At 48.7% G+C, this 24,907-nt stretch overlaps 8 protein-coding genes across 8 annotated transcripts; 5 read left to right on the top strand and 3 right to left on the bottom strand.

Moving 5' to 3' along the window:
* Positions 1–914: 914 nt before the first annotated feature.
* N7457_001869 (Mrp/NBP35 family ATP-binding protein) lies at positions 915–2,048 on the bottom strand (the record flags this gene model as incomplete). Its single annotated transcript, XM_057172915.1, has 2 exons — positions 915–1,859; positions 2,016–2,048. 2 exons carry the CDS (start codon positions 2,046–2,048, stop codon positions 915–917), a joined length of 978 nt encoding a protein of 325 aa, XP_057036818.1.
* A 412-nt stretch (positions 2,049–2,460) lies between these two features.
* Positions 2,461–3,791, bottom strand: N7457_001868 (protein phosphatase regulator SHP1; the record flags this gene model as incomplete). Its single annotated transcript, XM_057172914.1, has 3 exons — positions 2,461–3,187; positions 3,250–3,653; positions 3,717–3,791. The coding sequence occupies 3 exons, from the start codon at positions 3,789–3,791 to the stop codon at positions 2,461–2,463; spliced, it is 1,206 nt and encodes a 401-aa protein (XP_057036817.1).
* A 1,487-nt stretch (positions 3,792–5,278) lies between these two features.
* Positions 5,279–7,107, top strand: N7457_001867 (uncharacterized protein; the record flags this gene model as incomplete). Its single annotated transcript, XM_057172913.1, has 6 exons — positions 5,279–5,751; positions 5,825–5,935; positions 5,992–6,280; positions 6,346–6,432; positions 6,481–6,772; positions 6,824–7,107. The coding sequence occupies 6 exons, from the start codon at positions 5,279–5,281 to the stop codon at positions 7,105–7,107; spliced, it is 1,536 nt and encodes a 511-aa protein (XP_057036816.1).
* A 4,352-nt stretch (positions 7,108–11,459) lies between these two features.
* Positions 11,460–14,077, top strand: N7457_001866 (putative C6 transcription factor; the record flags this gene model as incomplete). Its single annotated transcript, XM_057172912.1, has 4 exons — positions 11,460–12,319; positions 12,389–12,648; positions 12,703–12,928; positions 12,982–14,077. 4 exons carry the CDS (start codon positions 11,460–11,462, stop codon positions 14,075–14,077), a joined length of 2,442 nt encoding a protein of 813 aa, XP_057036815.1.
* Positions 14,078–15,770: 1,693 nt separating this feature from the next.
* On the top strand, positions 15,771–16,478 carry xanA (isonitrile hydratase-like protein xanA; the record flags this gene model as incomplete). The annotated part of the gene is made up of 1 exon (XM_057172911.1): positions 15,771–16,478. The coding sequence occupies one exon, from the start codon at positions 15,771–15,773 to the stop codon at positions 16,476–16,478; it is 708 nt and encodes a 235-aa protein (XP_057036814.1).
* Positions 16,479–17,639: 1,161 nt separating this feature from the next.
* Positions 17,640–19,773, top strand: xanB (isocyanide synthase xanB; the record flags this gene model as incomplete). The annotated part of the gene is made up of 2 exons (XM_057172910.1): positions 17,640–18,198; positions 18,251–19,773. 2 exons carry the CDS (start codon positions 17,640–17,642, stop codon positions 19,771–19,773), a joined length of 2,082 nt encoding a protein of 693 aa, XP_057036813.1.
* A 908-nt stretch (positions 19,774–20,681) lies between these two features.
* Positions 20,682–21,458, bottom strand: xanC (transcription factor xanC; the record flags this gene model as incomplete). The annotated part of the gene is made up of 2 exons (XM_057172909.1): positions 20,682–21,286; positions 21,347–21,458. 2 exons carry the CDS (start codon positions 21,456–21,458, stop codon positions 20,682–20,684), a joined length of 717 nt encoding a protein of 238 aa, XP_057036812.1.
* A 1,832-nt stretch (positions 21,459–23,290) lies between these two features.
* N7457_001862 (DUF4149 domain-containing protein) lies at positions 23,291–23,935 on the top strand (the record flags this gene model as incomplete). Its single annotated transcript, XM_057172908.1, has 3 exons — positions 23,291–23,377; positions 23,440–23,710; positions 23,772–23,935. 3 exons carry the CDS (start codon positions 23,291–23,293, stop codon positions 23,933–23,935), a joined length of 522 nt encoding a protein of 173 aa, XP_057036811.1.
* Positions 23,936–24,907: the final 972 nt, after the last annotated feature.

Genomic DNA, 24,907 nt, shown 5'->3' with positions numbered 1-24,907 from the left:
GTATAAGTACGAAACTTGCCACCTAAATGAAATCTTCTGCTTTGACAATCAATTACTTGGTGGTGCGTCATAACATGATATCAATTGGCGAGGGTACGAGTCCCAGAGCACGCAAATCATGTTTCATGCACGACATTCTAAGTCATTAGACACCCATATTGACAAATTTTTCTTTTCCAATCGCTTATTTAGCCCTTAGTTTCTCTGACTTCAGAATCCTGGCGCTATATCCGGGCAAATAACCCAGACCAGCTGACACAAAATACGACTTGCGTTGTGCATGGGTTTTGTTGAGCTGCACATCCATACCGTAGAGAGCCGCCCTAAAGAGGTCTAGATAAGCAGCTTTTCCGGTAAAAAAGATGTGAAATGCAAAACACGAAGAAAAAAAAAACCAATCTTTTGCCGCTTGCAATGCCAATGTAGCATGGCGCATCATGTTGCCACCTGGATCCACCAGAACAACCATACCAAAGTACCGGTCAAAGCAACCCTAATTGGCGGTTCTCGAAAATAGACTAGCCCAAGTGAGCCTCACTGTGCTTCCGAATATCATGCTCAACTATTAGAGCCGCAGGGCGAGGGATATGCGAGGCCGACTTGGCCTTCTCGTGTAGCATTTGCGGGGACTCAAGTTGCATTTGACTGGGGCGAGGCCACGAGGGTTGAAATTTTGGAATGCACCGGGCTTAGAGGCTGCTCGGTATGCCAAGGATGGAACACAGGAAGGAAGGTAAACTTGAATAGGAGAATAGGGTACTCATCATCGAGGCCTGAGGTGTATAGATTCATCAATGCACTATCTGACAGTCAAATTTTGCCAACTCCTTCTATGATGCAATGCAAATAACGCAAGAAAAGCTGAATGTCGCTGTAAAACAAGCACTAAAGGAGCTCTTAGCCCTGGAAAACTGCTAGGATCTGGCGGGCAGGCCCTCGATGGCGCCTACAAGGGTCTGCGCAAATCCTTGGAATCGAGGGTATGACCAAGTGTCCCGATATCTTTCAACGAGCGGCCGGTCATCAGGCTCGGCAGGAGTATCCTGTGGCTGACTCTTTGCGGTCTCATCGTCACCTTCCTCATCACTGTCCTCGGGTTCCATCTTTCCTTCAACTAATTCGCCGAATTTCACATCAATAGGCACACTTCCCATGAATGGAAGGTTCAATTCCTGCGCCATAACCTGTCCACCACCGCTCGAGAATAGGTTGCTTACCTCGCCGCAGCAGGGACAGGAATAGCCAGACATATTTTCGATAACCCCGAGAACGGGAATGTTAGTCTTAACGCAGAAGTTCGCCTCCTTGCGCACATCCGAGGTCGCCACAGCCTGCGGCGTTGTGACAAGTACAGCGCCAGCGAGTCGAGGCAACCCTGTTTGCGCAGCCGCCGCAGCGTCTGTGGTTGAGAGTGTGAGCAGTTGTTCAGCCAGCGCAATGTGCTCGTCGCTGGTGCCAGGCGGTGTATCGATCAGTAGGTAATCCGTTGGGCCCCAGAAGACATCTGATAAGAATTGGCGGATCATGGCAGTTTTCTTTGGTCCGCGCCAGATGACAGCGTCGCCGCGATCGCGCAGAAGGAAGCCCAGGGACATGCAACGGAGGGAACCGCGCTGGGATTGTGTTGAGGACGCCGAGGCTTCGACTTCAGCTGCGGGTTCAGCTCCATGAACTGGTACTGGCATCCACCCGCCTGGCGCTTGTGTGATTTTTGCATCTTCGAGTCCAACTAGTCGTGGCATTGAGGGTCCTGTCAGGTCGATGTCTAGAATTCCAACGGATTTGCCTTGAAGCGAGAGCGCTAGGGCGAGTTGGAGTGTGACGGAGGACTTGCCCACACCCCCTTTGCCGGAAAGAACCTAATTTCAACATGGTCAGTCAGTGTTGGCCAAAAAAGAGCGCATGCTTGCTCTTGTTCATGGCTTCTCGCGATGCCCTCGTTATCGATAAGCCGCGAGGGGCATTGCTTTTTTTTACCCCGAGGGCTCGCAAGACAGGATTGAGCGTAGACGTACCAGCACAACATTCTTGACCCCAGTTAAAGGCATGTCTGCAAGGTGTTCGTTTATTCTAGAGAAGTCAAGATAGGTTGAAGCGAATGGAGGCGCAATGACGGGTCTCTAGAGTGGGGAGCCGACCTCGGGCGCTTATCAATCGCCTCTGACTAACAGGCTCGTTTGGAAAGTTCCAGTCTACAGCAATGAACTGCTCTAATTATACGGATACAAAGCTATTGGCCACTTCAATTTTTGGATCTGGAGCTTGTTGTTTGGCGGGATGCCATTGCGCTACGTAGCAAATATTCAGGTAACTGCTAGGTAGGCGCCAGAGACCTCTTTGGTATCAGATATTTCATGTAACGTTCACCCATACAAACTCATTGCCCTGGTATTCGCTTTTAAGAAACACTCCGATGGGGAGGCAAAGACTCAAGACGAAATCGAAGATTAGGCGAGCGGTTTATGACTGCCACTTCTGGACGACAACGCCTCCACGTTTGAAATCGGGCATGTCGCCGAGAACAAGCTGCCAATCCTTGAGCTCCGTGCTTGGGAAGGTTGTCATTAATACCCATGCGCGATTCGCGCCGTCTGGAGTAGCAGCAGCGACGAAGGAGTAGACATCGCCAATAGTGGCAGTGGTGTTGAACCGAGAAGTCAGCCTTGTACCATCCCCGAGGCGGATTTGTAGAGTGACTGTGGGTTGAGACTCGTCCACAGTTGGCTTGGCTGGTTCTTGAGTAGATGGCCCAGCTGTAGAAGTAGAAGGTGCTGGGGCCTGAGCTCGTACACCTGGCGTCGGACTACCTAGGCGTTGTCCGGATCCTGAAAACGGCTTGTATTTTGGCTTAGGCTTGATGTACTTTTCCTCGTGCTGCTTCAATTCCACATCGACCTCCTGCCCAGGTTGCACATTCATAATAGATAGAGGCGCACGACCTTGGCGGATGCCGTCCAGGATCTCTGCATTGCGGGGATCGTCTGACCGAAACAGCTCGCCATCATCGACCGAGAAGCCATCGGCCCAGAAATGAAGGGTTCTTTGGACGCGCTGGGCTCGCTGCTGAGTCGGTGCAGATGAGGTTTCGATGACCCGGCTGGGCGCATCGTCGCCACCAAGTGTGCGGGCAGTACCGGTGAAATGCGATTCTCTTGGCTGGGGTTCGTCAGAAGGAGGAGGCTGCGCCCTGTTCATTTGAATCTAAATGTTAGTAACTTTGATTATTCGTGGTGTCTCAACAGGACATACCTGCGGGCCTTTTCAAGGATCTTCTTCTTCAAATCATCTGGGTTCTGAACAGCTAGTCCCGACTTCTCACCACCGGCAAAGAAATCATGCTCATCGCTATCATTGCCATCCGACGAGTCACCACCACCGCCACCGCCTCCTGAAGCAAAGTCTCCTAGTGTCGCAAACTTCTTCTTGGGCGCAGCGCCTCGGGCGGATGATGAGGATTCAGCTGCAGTGGAGGACGAGGCTGGTACCGCACTTCCCCCAAGTGTTCTACCTCCTGCCGAAGCTCCAGCAGTACCTTCTGTGCCAATCTGTCGGTCATCAGCATGCGCATCTTGCAAAGCTTCGTCCTGCTCCGCAAAGAACTCTGTGACAGCAGCTTCCATGTCCCATCTATTGGCGATTAGGTATTCCTGGGCCTAAATGAACGCGCGCCTAACTTTAGTTGTTGAACACACAGAAATATTGAACACAGATCGTACCTCTGAAGGCTGGGTTCCAGTCATAGCACAGAATTGAGACACAATCTCATCGTGCTCCGCGGGGTTACCCTCCATGGTTAAGCTTGGTTGGCGAGTTGTGATGATTCAAGCTGGAAGACGGGGATGAGAGATAGATGACAAGAGCGACGAATAGCTAGAATAAGCGATTCTTCCAGATATAAGAAGAAACGATGTAAGTATCACGGACCTGTGTTAGATGACAGAGCTAAACACTCCAGCTGCCCGGTACGTCACTCTCCATTGGTCAGCCGGTGCCTGGGATATTCCGTCCCGCTAATGCCTGAGGTTCCAATATGTGACACCTCAGGCACAATCCACCATGTCCAATCGTGAAACACAGATTAAGGGAAACTCTCTGGAATCACGGATTGACTCGTAAGGCCAGATCAGGATACTCGCGATGAGAGCCCATCTTAAGATCTGAGAGTTATTGGGAATGCCTCAACATCGATTTTCAACTCTCAATATATAACTCTGCGTCGTTGTTACTATAGATTGCCAGTTCTTGCAATTCGAACCCTATGAGATGCCCATGTGACTGCTTGATCTTCGCGAGATGATGACCCCAGATAATCCCGGATAGAACGCTAGTCCTTTCCAATCAGCACTCACGATCCGACAGTATGGATGATGGTGGTGTTTCCGATAATTGACCTACACTAGGTTGGCAGCAAGCATCGCAACATGACATTGACTGTTGCCATCTGATGCATTCGAAGAACGAGATCCTGAACCAATGGCACTGAACAAACGATGTTGATAATAAATTAACCCTAATTCATTGCACCTGCAGCTATTGGAGTGGATCATATCTGCCCCATTCTGCTCTGGGGCATGTTTTGTTGGCTCGAAAGCATACAGATGGCTTCACGCTAGTAGATGCCTTTGGTTGATCGCCCCTTGCCTTTTGCTTCCTCATCTTTCTATTTTCAGGTTGCCCTATATGTGGTTCAAAGTTTGAGGTGCTACTGGGCTTTTGCCGTCAGCATTGTACATAATCATGCGCTTCATTCTCAAGGGCAAGCAATCGATATCGTTCAAGGACAAAGACTCTTCTACCAGCAAGCTCCATGCCAAGCAAAACAAGAATAGTATCAAGAGAAAGAGGTATTCGAACGCGACCCAATTCTTTGTGAAAATCCCTCCTTTACGGTGCAACCAAGAGTCGTCATAAAGGGACTGGGAAGGGGGTCTTCTGGACAAAGAAAGCCCCGTCTGCCAGTTATAGGCGCTGGATTACTTGCCCAACATGCCCTAAGCTACCAATTCTTGCCAAATGTGAGGTCCATGACGGGATAAACCAAGATGTGAGTGCTACTCGGTACGAAGCAACGTCTTTGTCTATGTATGATCCTAGCGTGGAGGCTTGTGGGAGGATTGCCTTCTTTCTACTCCGTACATTCTATGATGCTCTATTTGAAGTATAAGACAAGTCTATGGAACTTTCTGTTCGAGCTTTCTTTCCCATAAAATATCATACTTTCTTCATCTTTCATCAAGGCCTTGCAGAATCAAGCTTCATCAAGCTCATTATACCTAACATGGTGCGCACTACGACAGCGACTCAGACGAAAAAGAAGAAAAAGGTGAAAGCATATGCTGACCAGCCTCCCCGAGTCACGCCTGCGCGGAAGGCAAAATCCAAAACATCATCGGAGGGATCGTCTCGGTCGGCAGCCGTCGAGAAATCACCGGTGAAGGGAAAGAAACGCCAGAAAATAAAGACATCGGACGAGTCAAAGAAGGGTAAAAAACGCCGGAGTGAGGAAGAAACAGATGACTATGTGCCTTCCATACGAGATCTGTTCAACCCTGCTCCAAGAAATGAGGATTACACAATTGAAGACCTGCTTCCAGATCTGTCTACATCTTACGTCGGCCGATTTGAAGCACCGTCACCACCAGCTCGACCGGAAAGAAGGACATGGCCACGACAGCCTACTGACGAGCCTCTTGTCGATCCTGACAACTTGCCTCCCGGCTGGAGCATGACCGAACCAGATCTCGACCAGAAGTAAGTAGTCACCGTAGATTCATACGCATTTGTCTCTCGCTCTCTTGTGCACATACTAATATAAGTGACTTAGCGATCTTGATGCACAAATCGAAAGATGTGAAGTGAGAATCGCCGAGAATATCATGCCCCATATATTCCAGCACAAGCTAGAGCAGCTGAAGATGGAAAAGGCCGAAGAAGAGTGAGAAGAGAATGTAGCCCTATTGACCTATTACATGCTGATCAAAGCTTTTACAGTGTATTGGTCGCGTCAGAGCCAGGAACTCATAGCTGGGATGTACTGAAACGCTTGGAGATGCTGAGGGAGCTTGAAGTTGAACTCCGAAGCGAGGACAGATTTGATCAGCTTGCCAATGTGCAGGCACTCCTCCAGGCCTACCGGCAAGGAAGACTCAATTGGAACCAAGGATTGGTCACTTACTGGTCCCGAGGTGTTCAATTATGCAAGCCGAGGCCATTTTCTTGGGATGAATTCGAGGTTCTAAACAAGCATCATTCTGGTCGAACCGGGTTTTGGATGGAAGGGGTAAGTTCTTCGTTGAAACCGGTCTATAAATAAGGCCATCAAAAACTCATATCCTTTGTGCTTAGTTGGTTGGGCCATCACCCAGACGATTGCTTAGTGCTATCGTCTTATTTGGAGGAGGAACCCCTCCCGCTAGTCACTTTACTCGCAATGTATGTCCCCGAAATATTCTTACTTGGCCGATTCTAAAGTTTCTTTAGTACGAGGTTGCCGTTCGCATTCCTGGCAACAATTGGTGGTCAGAGTTGAGGTTCTGTTATGACACCGGGGCAGACATCATGACGCTGTATCAGGGTGATCTTCAGTTCCTCATGGGCAATTCACAGACTGAACCCACATGCATGGGGATGGACAAGTTGACGTTTGCGAACATGAGTTCCCAATATATGCCAGTTGTGGAACTTGAAGTGAGTATACTGGATGTGCTCAGCCGCCGACGGATGACGAATTGGGTCAGAGTGCAATGCCAGGTGTTTCGAGGGCATTGTACCCGTACGAGCAGCCGATTGGATGGCCCATGGCTACGCTACATGTTATACACAGCAACCGCTCCAAATAACAATGACGATATGGTTGTTAGCAATGTACACTCTCATCTTGTGAATAATTTGCCCAATACCGATGATCAGCCACCACAGCCGATTCCATATTACCGAGTTAATCATCCATACCGATGGGCCACTTTGATGCCGCGTGGAAAAGCCCCAGGCCCAAAGGAGAGCGAAGTCCCAGCACCCGTTTTGACACAAGGCAATATGCCTGGATTCGCAGGAGCCCAAAAAACACCAAACCCAGTACAACCGCCAGCCGGTGGCAACGGGCCGTGAATGATTCAAAACACCCAATTCATTCATGTTACTATTCATCTTTTCATAGTATTCTGTCTGTCTCGAATGTGTGAAGCGAAGATATATCAATGCAAGCCCATCACCATTTGCTTATTTAATGGACTTATGGAAGTTTGGACACAATAAACTCTTACTATTAAACTTGCTGTTGTGTCTCTTGTACTGCTCAAGCTCGGGATCTATGCCTTGATTAACATCATATCCCCACGAGAGCGGTTGATCTCCCGCATTTTCAGAGATCCGCCAATGCCAGCACGGGGCTAGTATGCTGATTTCGTGAGGAGACAAAGCCATGGGCTGCAACGAGCGGCAGCCTCGGTGTAACATCTCTGGGGTTGTGAGCTGAAGGATCGCTAGCCGGATGACTCTCGAACACTTGGTGGTTTTGCCATAAATTGAACATGTGAGACATGACTTGCCTTTTTGTTGTTCCTCGTTGTAGGATTTCTTTTACAGGCCCGGACGGCAGACTATTACAGCCGCAAGCGGACTTTGCAAATCGGACGTGTGGTCTTGATTGTCGGGGGTGCGATTTGTGCAGGTGCTGTCAATACGGCCATATTTCTTGTTGGTCGATTCCTCGCCGGCATGAGTGCTGCCATATTAGGCTGCATTGTTGCCAATCTACCAGTCCGCCATCCAGGGCGGAGACTCGCGGTGTGATGGTCGCTGTGACCGGCATCATGTATGTAGTCGGATACACTTCCGCCGGTTCACTTGGATTTGCCTGCCACCACATCAAAGCAATCGACCCAGCTGCACAATTCTCCTGGCGATTCCCGCTGGCATTCCAAATAATCTTTCCCGTTATCGTGCTTGCTCGAAGTTCCTTAATACCCGTTTCCTACCCAGTGGTTGCTACAGTAAGACAGACGAGATGAAGCATTTGAAATTGTCAAAAGATCGCACAGTGCGCCGGGGGACACCAATAATACCAAAGCCAGCGAAGAATTTTACATTATTGAGAAGCGATTTGAACACGATAAAACCAAAGACCGGAGACGAGCCCTTATCGCATTTATACTCATGTGGGGAGACCAATTTGTCGACGGATGTGTTTGTGATGACATACTACTCCGTACGGTGTTCTTATATATGCCAGTCTCGGACTGGGTGGCTCTGTTCCACTTCTTTTAAATGCATGCTGAACCAGCTTCCTTCTCATTGGAACCACCTGAACTGTGTTTTATATGCACAGCATTGATCGACGAAAATGCATGCTCATTGGATCAATCGCGTGCACTGTACGGAGTATCTGTGATTGCGCTCTAACCGCCAACTATCTAAGTACCTGGGAACAGCTAATCCAGCCGGTCTACGGGGGTGCAGTATTCGTTGTTGTTTTCTTTATTTTCTAGTGTTTCTTCATTGATGCAACGCACTATGTAGCTATGTGGTGGGAATATTTCCGACTCATCTCCGCTCGCAGGGTATCGCGCTTGGACTCAGCAGTTTCTATCTCGCTTCCGAGGTAACTTTAGTTGCCGCTACCCTCAACAGTATTAGATGAAGGTTTTATCTCGTTCTTATTGTTCCCGCTTTCTGCTATATTGTGGCTATCTACTTTCTTTTTCCGGAGACTAAAGGACGGACGCTGGAAGAAATGGGAGTGCTTTTTGGCGATGAGGGTCATGTTGTATCGCACCGTTATATATAACAGTACTCCGTACCGAGGAAGAACGTGCGAAAATTGCGCAGGAGACTTTCCACGATGATCAAGGTGGATCCCCTAGGGACTCACTCCCATGGGCATGAGTCCAAGCCAAGCGTTGTCCACGAAGAGGGGCCGTGAACGTACAGCGGGATCGAGCCTATGTTTCCCTGTTTTGTTCGAAAGTACGGAGTACATTGTGACATATGCTTCGCGTATGGGTGTGAGCGGTGAAGTTATTGATACAGGTCTACCATGTAGGTATACTGTGTAGCACATATAACCTATGTTGTAGCCCTGGAGCATACTACAACAGCACGGTCTTGGCACACATAAATATGTCTATGGCGTCCGTCCACTCTGAGCGTTCATTCCTTGATTGTCTCGGATGACTGTGATGAACTCAATCCATTTCTCGCATCGGATTTTAAGCCACCAAAGTAAAATTTAGTATGAATCCAGGCCATGCTCTCCGTAAGCGGCACGGACCTTATAGCTAAGTACCTTGTAGGATCGCAACGAGGAGAGTGACCCCTGATATTGTTGAGATCGTGAAGGTGTACCTAGTACTCCGTACTCCGTACTGAAAATGTCATTCAAGGGGAGAAATTTAACGCATCCCCTGAATCCGAAAAGGGATAGAACTGTTGAAGTCTGCAAAACTCTGTCTCGGGTCAACGCGGGCCATCTTGGTAAATAGCGCACTATATTAGCCGTGACCAATGGGATCCGCCAATTCCCCCTCAAGCCTCCCCACCTATACGCGGGATCCATGATAATCGCCGATAGTCTGTTGATCCGTGAAGTGGTCCCGACATCGTTTCGAGGATTTCGTGCCGTTCATCCACGGAAGGGAAAAATACATCCACAATACGTATGGAATACGATGATTACTGGCGACTGTAGCCAATAATAGGTACCTAGGTATCACTTGGGCATCTATGTTGTAGGTTCGGTTGAAGCTAGTGTTAACCCGGGTAGCCTAATTAAAAAAAAAAAAGAAAAGAACGGAGTCCATCGTACGGTAGACTTAGCATCCCAGGTTAGCACATGAAAATCCCATAGTGGATGTTGAGAGACGTTGTACTGTCCCCGGGTGTATCAAGGCATTCGAAGGCATTTGAAGGCCTTTTTATTTAGGTTTGGCGGACAACTTGGAACCGGGGATTCGACATTGGTGCCCAGATGAATGCCTTTCTCCACATTGGGCGAAACCGATCTAGCCATCTACAACTACATTCTACTATATGTGACCTATCGAAGCTCTATTCACTACAGTTAGGGCGCCGATATCATGTCGCTCATATGCATTGATGCTTTGTATCTCCAGTCACTACACAAGGAGAAACCCATGAGACATAGTCCAAGTTTCCGCCATGAATTATGTTGCCAGTTGCCAGATGAAACCACGGCATATCAAACTGAAGTTTTACCGCCATTAATCTCCAAGTTATTCTGGGGTTGGCCGGACTTGGCCAGAATGATCACAAGGTGGCACGTTTCTTGGCAGATCTCTCGAAGTAAGGCCTTTGCACGTTGATACTGCATTTGGAGTTCAAGTCTCCGCTTCTCGTACATGTTGTGTAAAGTCTCGAACTCTCGACGAGCTGTGATGGTCTAGGCTTCGCCTTCGTGAAAGGCAGAAAGAGGCGTTGCTTGAAGGGTTGCAGCCATAGAGGATGCTCCTTTCTCGTTTTCTTTGACCGCCTCTCGCAGGCTCGTCAATTGATTCTCGAGGAGATGTCGTTCCGTAAGGATCTCGATGTAGTTGCCCTGGAACTTCAGAGAACGAGTTAGTCAAGTGTGAAGGCAGGATGAGGCAGCTAGGAGAGACTGGCTACGAATGTCCATTCATGAGGAAGACGGCGAGAGGGACTTACGGCAGCCATCTTTGGGGCATCTTGATGCCAGGAGTGAGGAAGGAAGGTGTAGAAATTGGCTGAGGACAAGAAGAAAAGGTGTTTCCATCTAAGAGACCCGAATACTAGTCATATATCAACCTTGGCAGCGTATTGATTCTCTAAGCCTAACAATCTAAATGAACGACCCCTCCTTACCTACTAACCCTCGAGAGACTATCACAGTGTGAGTGCTGTTACATGGGATAGGAAAAACATCATGGCAGTCTAGTATAACGTCCAAACTGTGAGATGATCATGCTTACTCCAAGTTCTAGCATGGAATGGGACCAGGCATGTAGTACAAACAAAGGATAGTGATTGGAATGCTTTCCCACCGACGGCTTCCATGAGACCAAGAAACATCTTAAATATCCCCCAGCACATTAGTCTCCTTATGTCTCACTAACAATACCAAGGCTCTCCAATATTCCAGGGTTGCAGACAATGCTGACGTAGGGCTTGATTCCGCATTTGGACGCCCCACGTCACGTGCTGGGGTACCATCGTCCCGGCGCTTAATCCCAGCTTCTTCGAACAAATCGCGTGCAATTTCAAATTGAGCTTTCATTGCCTAACATGCTGTTTTGGATTAACTAGTGGCCTTGTGGAAATTTACCTCTTGCCAATGTCTTGAATCCACTTCCCGACCTCGAAATTGCTTCTGATCCTCAAACCCCATGCTGCGAATAACCAAATGAAACACCGCTGTATAGGCTGACCCACAACATCCGAGACGGACTAAAGGTATATTATACCGAAGAGATTTCTTTTAAGCCACAATGACATCGCCTTACCCACCATCAACTTCTTTCTCGCCGTCCGTTGCCTCCGACATGGCTGCTGCGCCCAACAGAGCGGTCTCTGATTTGCCGCAAGCCCAGGTAGACGCCATCATCCGCACAAAGCGCAAGGCCCGTGAGCCCAAAGCCTGTTACCCATGCCATGCGCGCAAGGTCAAATGCGATCGTAACTTACCTTGCGATGGGTGTGTTAAACGTGATCATGCGGATCTCTGCTCTTACGAACGCCCTTCCAAAAAGCGATCACAGGCCTTCCACGACAACACCGTTGCTAGCGCATCAACAGCACCTGTGCCTGAATATCAAGCGGCATTTACATACGAAGAATCTCCAGTGGAAGTGAAACATGAACCGACAATCTTGAGCCGACCGATCGCCCCCGCAGCTAGTAGTGGTCGGGTGTCGATCGCCCGCGAAGAATGGGATAATGTGCGCAACAGATTGCGAGAAATGGAGTCCACTATCTCCTCCCTTCGAACCGGGCTGGAGAGGGCAGAAGATGGCCCGTCAGCTTCCCTAGACACCGGGAGTGTGCAGAGTGGCGATGCGAATACCCGTTCTAAACGTGCCTCGCCGGAACGTGAGGGAATACACGCTGCAAACACCCTTGGCAAAGGCACCGTTCATTTGGGATCACGCTCAGTCCTGGCTTATATACTGAACAACCAGTCTGGTTCTGATCAACTCCAGGCTCTTCTGGAGGGTGGAATACTCCCCAAGCTTGGTTTGGACAATGAGTCTGCGACCTACCCGTTTGTTGATCTATGGTCATCCGACATGTCAACATTTGATATCAGTGCGGTCTGCAGTGCTCTGCCCACTGATAATCAGTGCAGGGAGTAAGTGATCGCCTTAAACTCGGTGTTGGATTGGGTCAAATGCGCTAACCTTTTTTTCTCTCACCACAGGTTATTTTATTACTACAAGGACATCTCAGGGGCCATCTACCCTGTTTTAGAGGACATTCGTGAGTTTGAGAACACGCTTGAACTTCTACTACAGACGCGAACCTCTATTGGAGGCGAGTACCGAGCCGACACAGATGAAGCGCAAAAGCCTTTTGGAGTGAGCATTGCGTACTTGGGACTACTGTTTTCCATACTAGCTTCCGGCTGCCAGTCGTCTGATTACGGGAGCAAGGAAAGGGAACTGACTTCACAAGTCTATGGTATGTGATCCATACTAAGCTTAATATCCTAGTTCCTAGCTAACCTGGTTACAGTATGCTGCTCCTACCAATGCCTCCGCATGACAAACTTCTTATCCCAACCTACCATCGAGGCGATTCAGACGCTCCTAGTGATAGGTAACGTATTGTCATACAACATGAATCCTGGGATTTCCTATGTCTTGCTTGGCATGACCCTTCGCATGGGCTTGGCGCTCGGTCTTCACGTGGAGTCAAGTCGATTTACGTCAGCTGAGCGATATCGCCGAAGACATGTTTGGTATGACACTTCTATTTTCCGTGGTTTTAAAGTATGGTTCTGACATAAAGCAGGTGGTCCATGGCCTGGCAAGACAGCCACTTCTCGCTGTCCTACGATCGCCCGTCTACCACTGCAGTGAGCCAGCCAGATATCGCCTACAGGGAAGGCTCAAAACCTGGTGACTTATCTTACTTTGAAACGCTATCACGGACTATATCACTTGCTCTAGAGGTTGTGCGCATTCGAATGTTGAGCCCGCATTCTCAAATGACTCTGGAAAGTATCCAAGGCTACAAGGACCGCATCCGCAAAATCATGGTAGAGGCAAAGCCGTACCTGCGAGACGCAAGGAATTGTTCCAACCCTACGGAACATCTGGAGCGAGTTGTGCTGAAACTGCACTCCTCTTATTTCTCCTCTGAGCTCTGCCGGCCAGCGCTCAAGCCTATGGCGGATTTCAGTGATGCCACCGCCGCCAACATGCGTGGGAAGTGCGTGACGAACTTGATGACGACTGTTGAAGCGTACATTGAAATGCATAATATCAGCTCTCACGCGGCCCGTTCCTGGATTTTATTGCAACGGGCGATCAGCTCCGCATTCTTGCTCGCTGTGATCGACGAAGCAAAAGCAGACCCGAATGTGTGGAACCTCCTACATCAGCTGGAAGGCATCATTGCCCAAAGGGCAAGCACCGAACGAGCCTATGATTCTGGTGAGGGTGCTGCCAATGTGGCCAACATGACCTCGCCGCCCCAAACTCTCGGCACCTACGACCCAATTACAGGCACCACGAACGCGCCAGGGCCCATCGCCCCGGTGGATCCAACTTCTCCGATTGGAATGCCCCCCGATCCACAAACACAATGGGCCAAATCTCTAGCGAAGACACACCGTGCTCTGCAAAAGCTACTTGCCGCATTCGGGAATCCCCATACGCGTGCTCAAATGGGACGCAATGGTACGCCCGCCTACCCCAACACTCTTCCCAACCTCAACCCGACGTCTGCTTCCCTGGGAACACTTGTTCCCGCCCAGGCAAGCATGACCCCGAGTGTTGGTTCTCTCCCACCTCCTACACCAGAAAGTTCTGGTAGTGGCGAATGGACAATGCCCAATATATTGGATCGCGCAGCAGAATATATCCACCCTCCTTTGTGGGGATAGAGATCAGAGCCGAACAGTCCCTCGAAAAGCGTTTTAATTTACTGTTTTATTTTTCCTCAGCGCGGCGCTGGAGTCTCTTTTCGGTCCATCTCATGATTGTCGTTATTTGTGTGATTCTCATTTCGTTAGAATCCTTGGAAGGGAGGTTGTTTTTTTTTTTTTTTTCTTTCTTTTTTTATAGTGTGATATGCACTGTCGGATATCTAGTATGTGTATAATGTTTTTACAACTAAATGTTATTGCAAATCTGCAATACTTCTACCTTGGTAGTCCGGTCAAGGGCGCCTGCAGTCTACCTAGTTCATATTACCCGCTCCATGAATGTGGGCATGCGACGACATAGATGAGCCTCGGTCTATCGATAATCTATTTACCTTGCTAGAGACTTGGCCAAAGACGCCGACGTGCGGAGATACCCAAAATGACTCAACTCTTTACTGGAATATCTCAGTCGTGTATAGCGGTTTGGGATATTGTTCAGACAATGCTATCTCACACCAGCGAGAACTGAGTGCTGTACGCCGGGAATGTCATGGTCAAGATTGCCACAGTGATATTCAAGATCCAACTTAAGGATACGGACCCTCTTTTTTCTTTCCAGCTCCGCATTTCTATTTAGCTCCATCAAAACTGACCCCACTGCGCCGGAGGAGCCCCCCATGTTTCGGAATGGGGCCGGGGGAGGCTCATGACTAATATTAGCCCTAAGTTGACCACATTCAGACCTGGGAAAGTTCGATTTGCGATACAAAGATGATATGATATCTTGCGATGAATACTATGGATGATCACAAGCCTCCAAGGTTCAAGGATTCCTTTCATCAACCTACAGCGATTGATTTACCGGCTTTTTCTCCTGCGCATCTGATGAGACTGGGATCTGAGAACCACAAGTGATACAACCCTCGGATTTTGCTAGATCTATCAAATCAAAGGATAAAACTTGACAGGCCTCTTGAGTGTTACTCGGTGTATCAACCATGAACGCTGAACAAATTCAAGGATGATGGCAGAGACAACTTGAGGTCATTCCATCATTACCTCCAGCAGGGAGAAGCTGGCTTCCTAGTGCTTGAACATGACGATCAGCTAAAGATATGGCTAGCTAACAGAATTTTATCAGATAGGATTGTCTTGTGTATCAGTAATGATATCAGTGGTTGGTTGTTTACATACAGGCGCCAATCGAGGACTGCAGCGGAAGAGGTTTTTCGCGACCAGTCTTCACATCTCTCCATCTCATTTCATTTCATTTTTTTTTCTTCGCCCATGACTTGTTCTTTTCCCGACTTTTGAATAGAACCCTCTGGTGCTATTCATTGTATCGTCACGATCACCCGCTAGGATCACTCGACGTGAGACACGGATTATATCCCGCCGATCCCTGCACTGACATCCGAGACAGCCTCCTTCTTAAGCGCACTAAGCATGCCCATCCTAGTTGGATACAACCACCTTGCCAAAAGTCGCATCGAATCGGAAAATGCGGAGATTTAGGTAGTACACCGCCGGTGAGTTCATTCCACTGGAGTCAGCAGAGTCAGAAATCTACCGAGATAAAATCCACCTCGATCTTTCCAACATTTTCCAAAGCCCATGCCCAGCGCCAGGAATCCTTTATCCTTCCCACGAGACAAACAAGTATTTTCTCGGTACATCACCCAAGACCAGATTGGAATTCATCGACGCAACCATGTCCTTTGAACCCTCGAACAAGTACTACACAGTCGGGGTCCTGTTGATTCCCGGCGGCGATATTCTCGATTTTGCAGGCCCAATCGAAGTCTTATCTCATGTCTCGCACAACCAAAACCTAGATAGTCCGGACAGGATGTTCAAAATCCAAACCATTGCTTCCAGCTTCGCAATCTGTGCAGCAGACACTCTTACGGTTCAGGCAAACATTCTCCTACCAGATGCCATCGATCGGATTTCGGAATTCCAGATGCTCATTATCCCGGGTGGACTCCCATCAGTCCTACAGCCTTTGATGGATAGCAAGGCACCAGAGCTCAATCTAATCCGGAAGTTTGCAGCCCTTCCTGCTGATACGTCATCAGGGCCGAGGATTCTGTTCTCGATTTGTACCGGTGCCTACCTCCTAGGGGCTGCCGGTATTCTCCCTGGAATGAGTGTGACGACTCATCACCGAGGCCTTGACGCACTTCGCGATATTTGTGCTCGTGCCAATGCTCCAGATGGCCCCGCAACGCAAATCACGCACAAGAGATATATTGATGGTGGTCTACTAAAGGGAGAGGGCGTCAGACTCATTACTGCGGGAGGAGTTAGCTCAGGCTTAGATGCTTCATGCTACATTGTCAGCCAACTAGCCACGCATGATATGGCTGCGTTTGTATCTCGAGTTATGGAGCATGATTGGCGTGAGCTCGAAGAGTGAACTTCGGGCTCGGACTTATCGGGTCCTACAGTCTTGATCAAGCATCGGCATGGAAGATAATTTGAGCACAGCATAAGGGCTATCTGGATCCATATATTTAGCTCGCCTGAATTAAATCAAATCTGCTCACCCTGTCCTTATATTATATCATATTGAATAGAAGCTCGGTTACGGACTATGAGCCTCGTATATCATGCGGCAATGGAAACTCAAATATGCTAATGGGATACACGCAACTAAGCATAGTTTGATGGCGCAACTCTGGAGAAAATGCATCTTACTACTGGACTCATTATCTGACACACTCGCCTCACTCACAAACGACTACACTTCCGGGATTAGAATTCCATCCGTTCATACGCCCTTCGTCCATCAGCCCGGATGTCCAGCTCAGATCTCGACGGTCCAAGTCTAAATAGGTTACATTTACCTTGAATATCTGTCATGCATTCCCCAGATAGTTCTGACCATAACTCACTGGCATTGGCAACAGCCTCTCGGACATCCTGAGCCCAACGGCAGCATCGTGAACACATATAGGCCCAAGCATCCCATATGACCAATGACTCTAGAAATTGGATGCAACTCCGGTCATCAAAGACAGTCAAGGGCTGTTGTGCTGTTCCATCAACCTGGGAATATCCTTTAAGTCATCTTTCCATTCGCCTGAAAACGAGCCGTACTGACACTATTCAAGAGACATGGGAAGGTTTCCCACTTCAAGCCACCAAGACTAAGCATTTGACCTCAATTGACTTTTGGCTGAGCCAGGCAACTGTCTTCCACATCTTCCTTTGACCTTGACCCCATCCCCAGGACAAGCAAGAGTGGCCAGGAAATACTTCCCAAGTTGTACAGAGTGATCGTCATTCATGTCGGGGATGTCCTAGATTGAACTTAAGACTTGGGTTCTTAGTCCGCATGAAGAAATACAGTCATCTGAGCGAGGGTTGGACTTGAAAGACCTCCTCTCGAGTGGTCAGTGGTCTGGTCAATGCCTGTTATATAGCACCTTGTGCTTCTATACAAGTCAATACATCTTGTCTCTCAAAGTGAGCTATCTGAGTTGCTTTTACACTGCGCCTTTACATATATTTTCAAACTGTTGACTGGTCCAGAGACCCTACTTTGGGAATATAGTACATCACACTGCGAGTCACAATGGTCACCTTAGCACCAGGTGTGGATATTGTCCTTCCTAGATGCATCTCCCAATTTGCTGAGAATGAAATCTCTTTCTCTCACCAAGAAACGCTCGATCAGCAAGGTACTATGGTTTCTGGACTTGACGCCGCCGATACCATCACCATTCCCACAAATGCCACTACTGTCGATGAACACGAACTAAATATAACTCACGGTACTATTATTCCTGGGACATCAGACCCCGACTCCCAGCATCAGGAAATGACGATGGAGGTCTTGAAGATCATCGAAAGTTATGGCGTTGATTTTGAAAAGACGGGCGCTTCCTGGAAGGGCTTTGAGTCGTTTGCCCCAATTGTACTGGAACAAGTCGCCAAAGAGGAGCCGATTCGCATGATCTTACCTGCTTTCCCGTTCAAGTCACCGAATGCACGCGACAAAGTGCTGGGGACAATGCCGGACTTCGGCGAGGAGCTTGCATTGGCTCACTTGAATGGACTTTGCCAGAATATCGCTGAGGCATACACACCCGGTGCCTATGTGTACATCAGCTCGGATGGTCTTGTATACAATGGTGAGTGAACAAATCAAGGATTCAAAACCTAGCCAACGCTGAAACCCGCCAGATCTCTTGGGCGTTCCTGATGAAACTGTCTGGGACTATGGGGAGACTCTGCGAAAGATGGCCATCGAGAAAGAGCTGCATAATGTCAAATTCATCCGTCTTTACGAACTTCTCGAGCACCCTTGGTTCCCATCTTCAAGTCCAGAATCAGCGAAGGCATTTTACCTCGCTCACGCCGGTTGTCTTCGCCGAGAACTGATGTACACTTTTGGTGACCCGAGCTTCGACGCAACGGAGGCCATCAAAACCGACAATGACACTTGTCTCACATATCGGGGTTACATCAAGTTTCTGACCAAAGACCTAGTTCATCAAGAAGAGTCCAAATTCTTATCCAAACGCGCCCGGCAGACACAGATTGCAGAGACAGCACGACAGATGATCATCCGGGGTAAGATGTTCGCCGCTGCCATCAGAGCCAACCGCAAAGACTACGTACGACTTTCCATCCACGAGTCCGCGGGCGAGAAAAAGCTTTCTGTCTCGCTCATCCCACAGACTCGCGGTACAATCGGGTATACACCGTGGCATTCGTGCGTGGCTGTCGGATTAGATGGTTCGTATCGTACAGTCCATGCTGAAGATGTACGGGACACGCACGACCTCATCTATAAGAATGGAAACCCTTACTTCTTCCGCGAGAAGTCCAGTCTCTTCGATTGGTCTGAAAACGGTTTATCGGTCAAATTTGAGCATCTGTACCCATCCGGACTCATCATTCGGCCTGCCGATATCGACAATGTCAACCCGCCGCCTTCAATCCGTTCAATCCCCATGCAAAAGGTCCGCGGACTATCAAATGGCATGTCGCCAATTATCGTGCGTGGATTTACCGAGACTCTGGAAGAACATCTCTATGTTCAAAAGGGAGAAGAACTGGGAACTATCCTCCCGTGGAGCTTTGGGATCATCCAGAAAGTGCGAGACAACGGCCGCTCCGACAAGATGGGCAACAACGTGACCTCTAACGAGGCGATGCCGATGCACTTCGACGGGATGTTTAAATTCGAAGAGATCACAGACCCGGAAACAGGTGAGAGAAAGAAAGTCCAACGCCCACCGGGCTATCAGTTCTTCACTTGTCCTGCGACTGCACCGAAGGGGAATGGTTATACCTTGTTTGCGAGCTCCAGACTCTTTTTCCGATACCTTCCTCCCCCATGGTCCACTGAGCGTCTTGAGAAGGTTACCTGGGCCATGGATAATGACGGATTTTGGGATGCGAAGCTCAAAGACCAGCCCTTGATCGTGAAACATCCCATCTCCGGACTGCCTTGTCTGCGTTGGCATCAGCCATGGGACTCGACCAAGACCAAGTTCTCGACCTGTGATGTCACCATTGAGAATGATGATAATGGGCTGGTCGGAATTATTGATCGCATCACTTACGACTACAGGGTTTGTCTTCGCTTTGGATGGGAGAAGGGCGATCTGCTGGTGAGTGACAACACTGCCATGCTCCATACCCGCACTGGGTATATCAGCAACTGCGATCGGGAACTGTGGCGAATTCACTGTGATTGACGCACTTTTGATTCTTATTTTGGGCCTTCGTTTTTTCGTTTCTGGTCTGTTGGCACCGTGTCTGGCTTTTTGCGTTTTCCAACCATTCCTTGTTGCCTCTTTGGGTCTTTGATTGGGGGCAATATGACAACATTCGAGTATTTTGGAGGAATTACACATCTTCTTAATGCAATATCAGATAGATCGTATGTGTGGCATCTCTGAACATCTCCCATCCATGTGTAATCGTACTTTTAGCTGTCGTTTATTTACATACGCCTACTTTGCCATGGGACTCCTTTGGGTCACATCGACTCATATGATCTGGTCAGGTCCATGGCTCCGAGTAATCTCTCCTGAGAGGAAATGCGGATTTGATAGGATGGGTCAAGCGAATGTAAACGAGTCAAGGATGATTCAAATCACCACCTCTACCGATTCGTGATAGTCCTGAAAAGAAGAATCTTCATGCCCAGCAGAATCACAGTTCTGAAGTTTTGTCATTCATGTTTTGTAGAAGATGTGTGTTCTAGATAAAATGCCCAAATTATGCACATTCGACCATTCCCGTGCGTTGTATATATCCAAGTTCCAATTGCTGCTCGCCGATCTCTTTTATACACAGCCTCAATGCATTCACAACATCCTAACGGGGTGCCCGCCTAGCGAGGGATTTGAAGTTGGTATCTTGTGCAATGGACACATTTGTGCGTATTGTCCAGTGCTCATCCATGTCCTTGAAGCCGACTGCACATGAGATCCAGATTGGACCGTATGGGGATAGCACAGACAACCCAAGTTCTGCGGAGGAGATTGATGTGGCACAGGGCCATGTTCTAAGCCACTGTGATTACCACTATAGGATGGGTTTGGTGGCGTATATGAATTCATAGATGCTGACGCTTGAGACTCCGGGGGAACGAGCACGATCACTTTGTATTGGGGCGACATAGTGTTGATGACTTGGATGATTTGTGGTAATGCAGCTTCTGCTTTTCTGTCAGTTGGTTCAGATGGTAATTTCGATGTTGATTGTTTGGGTAGATACCGGTTGCAACGTAGTACAGGGGCTGGTTGGGCGCTGAGGTCGACAAGGAGTCTGGTATCAAGGGCTCCGAGGTACCTGCCAGTTCCCGGTATGACTCGCTGCCAACACCAGTAGCTGATGATATACCGTTGGTGGATTGTGAAGAGATAGTTGGTATGGGAGATATCGGACTCGCTTCACTGGCCTCAGTGAACTGTGGTAAGTCTCCAGGACATCCACTGTGTTGTGGGAACGTATTCAAGTCGTTAGACCATGAATGTGATGCAAATGAAGGATATAATGGCATGAATGGAGTGCATTGATCTGGAATTGAAGGGGGGACATCTCGCAAGGCAAAGCCGTGATCATGTTGCGGTACTGAGTGAGCCCTGGGAAACAGCGAAGGGTTATATGTTTGATCCCATCCGTTAAGGGCAGCAGCAGCTCTCAGTTCGTTGGCTATGACACGTTCTTGAAGTTTTGCAATCCGCTCTCTGATCTTGCGGCCTAGGTGCTGTCAGCTCCCGAATCGACGCCATTTTTGTTTATGCAGGGATGTTCGCTTACGATGGTTTCGCTGAGAAAGACGATTCTGCAATCGCCGTCTTTCCAGAGGATCTTGTGTCTGACTGAGGACATCCTCATCTCTGGGACTCGTTGACTGATCTTCCATCTTCATCTCGACAAGCACTATATTGAAGCTTAAACGGATCTTATCGTGCGTGAGGATGTTACATATCTCATATAAATGCTCTCTGGGTTTTGCGAGTCTGTAAGTGTCCAGCGCGGAGACTCAGAACCAAAAGAGCCATCGCTGTCAGCCTCTCTTTCCTTTATACAGACCGTGCGCCCACGAGGAGAATGACGCCTGATCTCACTGTGTCACTCAGTCTGTACAACGGATCGTCGATGGTCAGTGAGTCGGTCTGAAAGTCACTGGTGATTCAACTTCCCCTTCAGCCGCGTGATATTCCGTAATCTGGTTTTGTCCAGTCCTTACCGTTTTCAGCTTGACGACTCCTTTGGTAGAAAGCCCTTGTGCAGGCTGGGGCATTCTGGGAGATGGTTTCAGGACGGTTGCACCGAGGTGGTGTAATCAGAGGCTATCTCCGGTCTGGATGTGTGTACGTGGACATAGCGTTGCCCTGGATTTGCGCATTTCCTCCTCACCTTCTAGGTTTTGCTCAACCCATGAAACCCTCAGCTCTGATCCGCCTTGATAGCTCAAAGGCTCCTGTGTTGTGAGCCCAAGAACCTTGTTTGAGGCCCCTTGGCGTGGCAATGCAGTGCTACTTTTGCTCGGTCAATTGCTTGCCTCTTTTCGGTACTTTGGATGAGTCTCCCCGCCTACTTATACTTCCAATCACATGTGGCGTCAAAGTCTCTTCTTGTATCCTCGGACATCTCCGAGCTCAGCCTTTGGCACATTGGATACACAGACTCCACGTGTCAAGCGCAATCACACAATCTTGTGCCTAACGCTGAGACCAACCCCGGAAAAGAATGTCTTATTGGTGGCACTTGGACTCCAGATCACTCATCGGAAATGTTCAGTGGACAGGGAGGCCAGGTCTATGCCGACAGGCCCCCAGTTGCGAGGCCAGTACCACTCAGTCCAATCTGAAGTCTAAAAATAAGATACGCCGCGTCTGAGCCACTCAATACTTGTGACGAAGACGACTTCGTTCTGAATATGCTCCGGATTTGGCCCCCAACTAATATCTTACCTTTGAGCTGTGTGGCTCTGGCTTCTGGAGAGGTTACATTGCCCTCTTGGTCAGTCCAATAGCCTGAGATACGGCGCTGGATATCTTCGACCAGGTCATGTCTTCAATAGCGTCATCGTGAGTACAAGAATTGGCACACAGACTGGGAGTTCCATCCTCGGTCCAATGGCTCATGCTTGTTGCCCGGGGGCCTCCTCCATGAACCTAGGGCACTGCCATGTGGTGCCTTTGTAACCGCCCATCCACTATCCTGGGATGTCTGCATGTGAGATCCAGCCGTAGAAACTGGCGGAGAATCCGGTTTGGCCTTTTTCTGGATTCTATTCTGGAAGGCAATCCCTTCGTGTAACTGCGTGATGCAAGAAGAGGGGATGTTTATCCCGCAAACAATCCAAGTCCATTGTTTCCTCTCTGATGTATCTGATGGCGTAAGAGTAGCGGAGTAGCGGTAGATCATGATCTATACCGGCCATCAAGGCTTGTTTGAGGAGTATGAATAGCCCTTAAGTGATGTCGGCCAGTGAAATGTATGAACCATGCCAATATCAATGTCATGCGACACTCACATAACCAATGGACGTATTCTGTACATCAATCGGTTAAGCCAGCCTTGTTAACGATTTCAATTCGAAATAACGAGACTTAACCCCAGGGCTCCAGCGCGCTTTCGTCGATCCGCCAAGAATTTTGTAGGCAGCTGCCAAACTCGCCTCCGTCTCTACGGTCCTCCACTTCCAATTACAGACTCTCGATCATTTCTACTCCTTCACTCAATCTCACAGCGATGGATTCTTTTCTCAGGGTGGTGGGAAATCTCCTCCCATACCATCTTCTCTCCTATAGTGCCCTCCTTGGAACCGAGCTCTATCAGGTGCGAAGTCCTCTTTTTTTTCTCCCTCAGAGCCAAGCAGACCTATGACTGACTGCACTCAGAGCTTCATCAATACAAAAATATGCTACCGATACTTGCCTATGAAGGAGTTCATTGCCCTCCAAAAGGGTCTTTTCCCTGTCTACTTCGGTACCCAGCTCGGACTCACAGCATTGACAGCAGCGACTTACCCACCATACAGCGTGCTGTCACTCGTCAAATACCCATGGAGTGCAGCTCCGCTTGCTGTGGTTGCCCTGGCTGGATCGCTGAATTGGTTCATCTATGGGCCGCAGACGACGACTGCGGCATTGGTCAGGAGGGCATTACAAGGTGATTTCCACGAGATATATCTCATCGGGACAGAGTACTAATGTCTGCTGGGGGTTTCTAGAAAGCGAAAATACCAATCCCGACTCTGATGGATTGAAGCTGCAACGGGCTAATCGCAACTTTGCGCGAAATCATGCGATGACTATTCATTTGAATGCCATTGCAATGGTGGCCACTGTCGTCTATGGCTTCTCGCTATCTGCGAAGCTTGTAGCTGGTGTATAGACGGTCTCATCGTCGCAAAGGCTGTAGGACATGGTCTATTGCGGATACATTAGGCGCAAGATGATGGGTGAGAATTGCTTTCCGTTCAAGGTCTTGCGCGCTTTGGCTAGAATATCGCAACACCAAGTTCTGCAAAACCAGCTTTGTCTTCACAAAAGGCGAGACTGATTGACCTCTACTGATATTAAAATGAGATACCACATTGATAAATGAGCTATGTGAAGGGCAGCCATCCAGTAGCAGGAGACGATAATAGAGAGACGATAGGCTACTGAACTGTCTACATAGAGGCAGAGACCATCAACCCCGTAAATAGCCCACAAGCTCATCAACCCGAATCGAACGACCGACCTGGACGCCCCATTTGACCTCACCTGTCGCACCTTGTCATCGAAACAAGTTCACTTCAAGGATTTCCAAACCAACGCAACTAGCAAGTATTTATTCGTAACAAGAGAAGAGAAGAAGATAATGAAAAGCCTTCGGGATATCGACAGCCAATATAAAAAATTGTCGTCACCCGGAGGTGAACCTGCAGAGATCAATCGTCACTCCGACGGAGGCCCTGGGGCATCCGATTCGGGGTATGGACATGATTCCTAATGAGGAATCGCCCAGTCAAAGCGACCACTAGGCCACATGTCCAGATCCCTGCGCGAGTTCTATCGAGGAGTTCCTATAACCACACTGGGGGGAGGGTATCACTCCAAGACACACCAGAGATATATACATCCAGCACCCACCCAACGATCAACCAAAAGATCAAAACCATCGTATCTGAAATCATCCAAGTCTTATTCAGAACTCAAGCCTATTACTTCTCAAACGAACTACAGAGTTAACCTCAGAAAGTCGAGTTTGACGGTGTGACCTCAGCGCAGACGTGTTGACCTTCCGCTGACACCAGGTGCATTAGGGCTTGGAGTGAGACACCCAACTTGCTATATAGTACCGTCAAGACAATAGACATCG

Source organism: Penicillium paradoxum, assembly GCF_028828445.1.
Source record: "Penicillium paradoxum strain IBT 22861 chromosome Unknown utg000002l_segment0_segment0, whole genome shotgun sequence".
Lineage (NCBI taxonomy): Eukaryota > Fungi > Ascomycota > Eurotiomycetes > Eurotiales > Aspergillaceae > Penicillium > Penicillium paradoxum.
The sequence above is the reverse complement of the archived record's forward strand: the minus strand, read 5'-3'. Positions and strand labels throughout refer to the sequence as shown.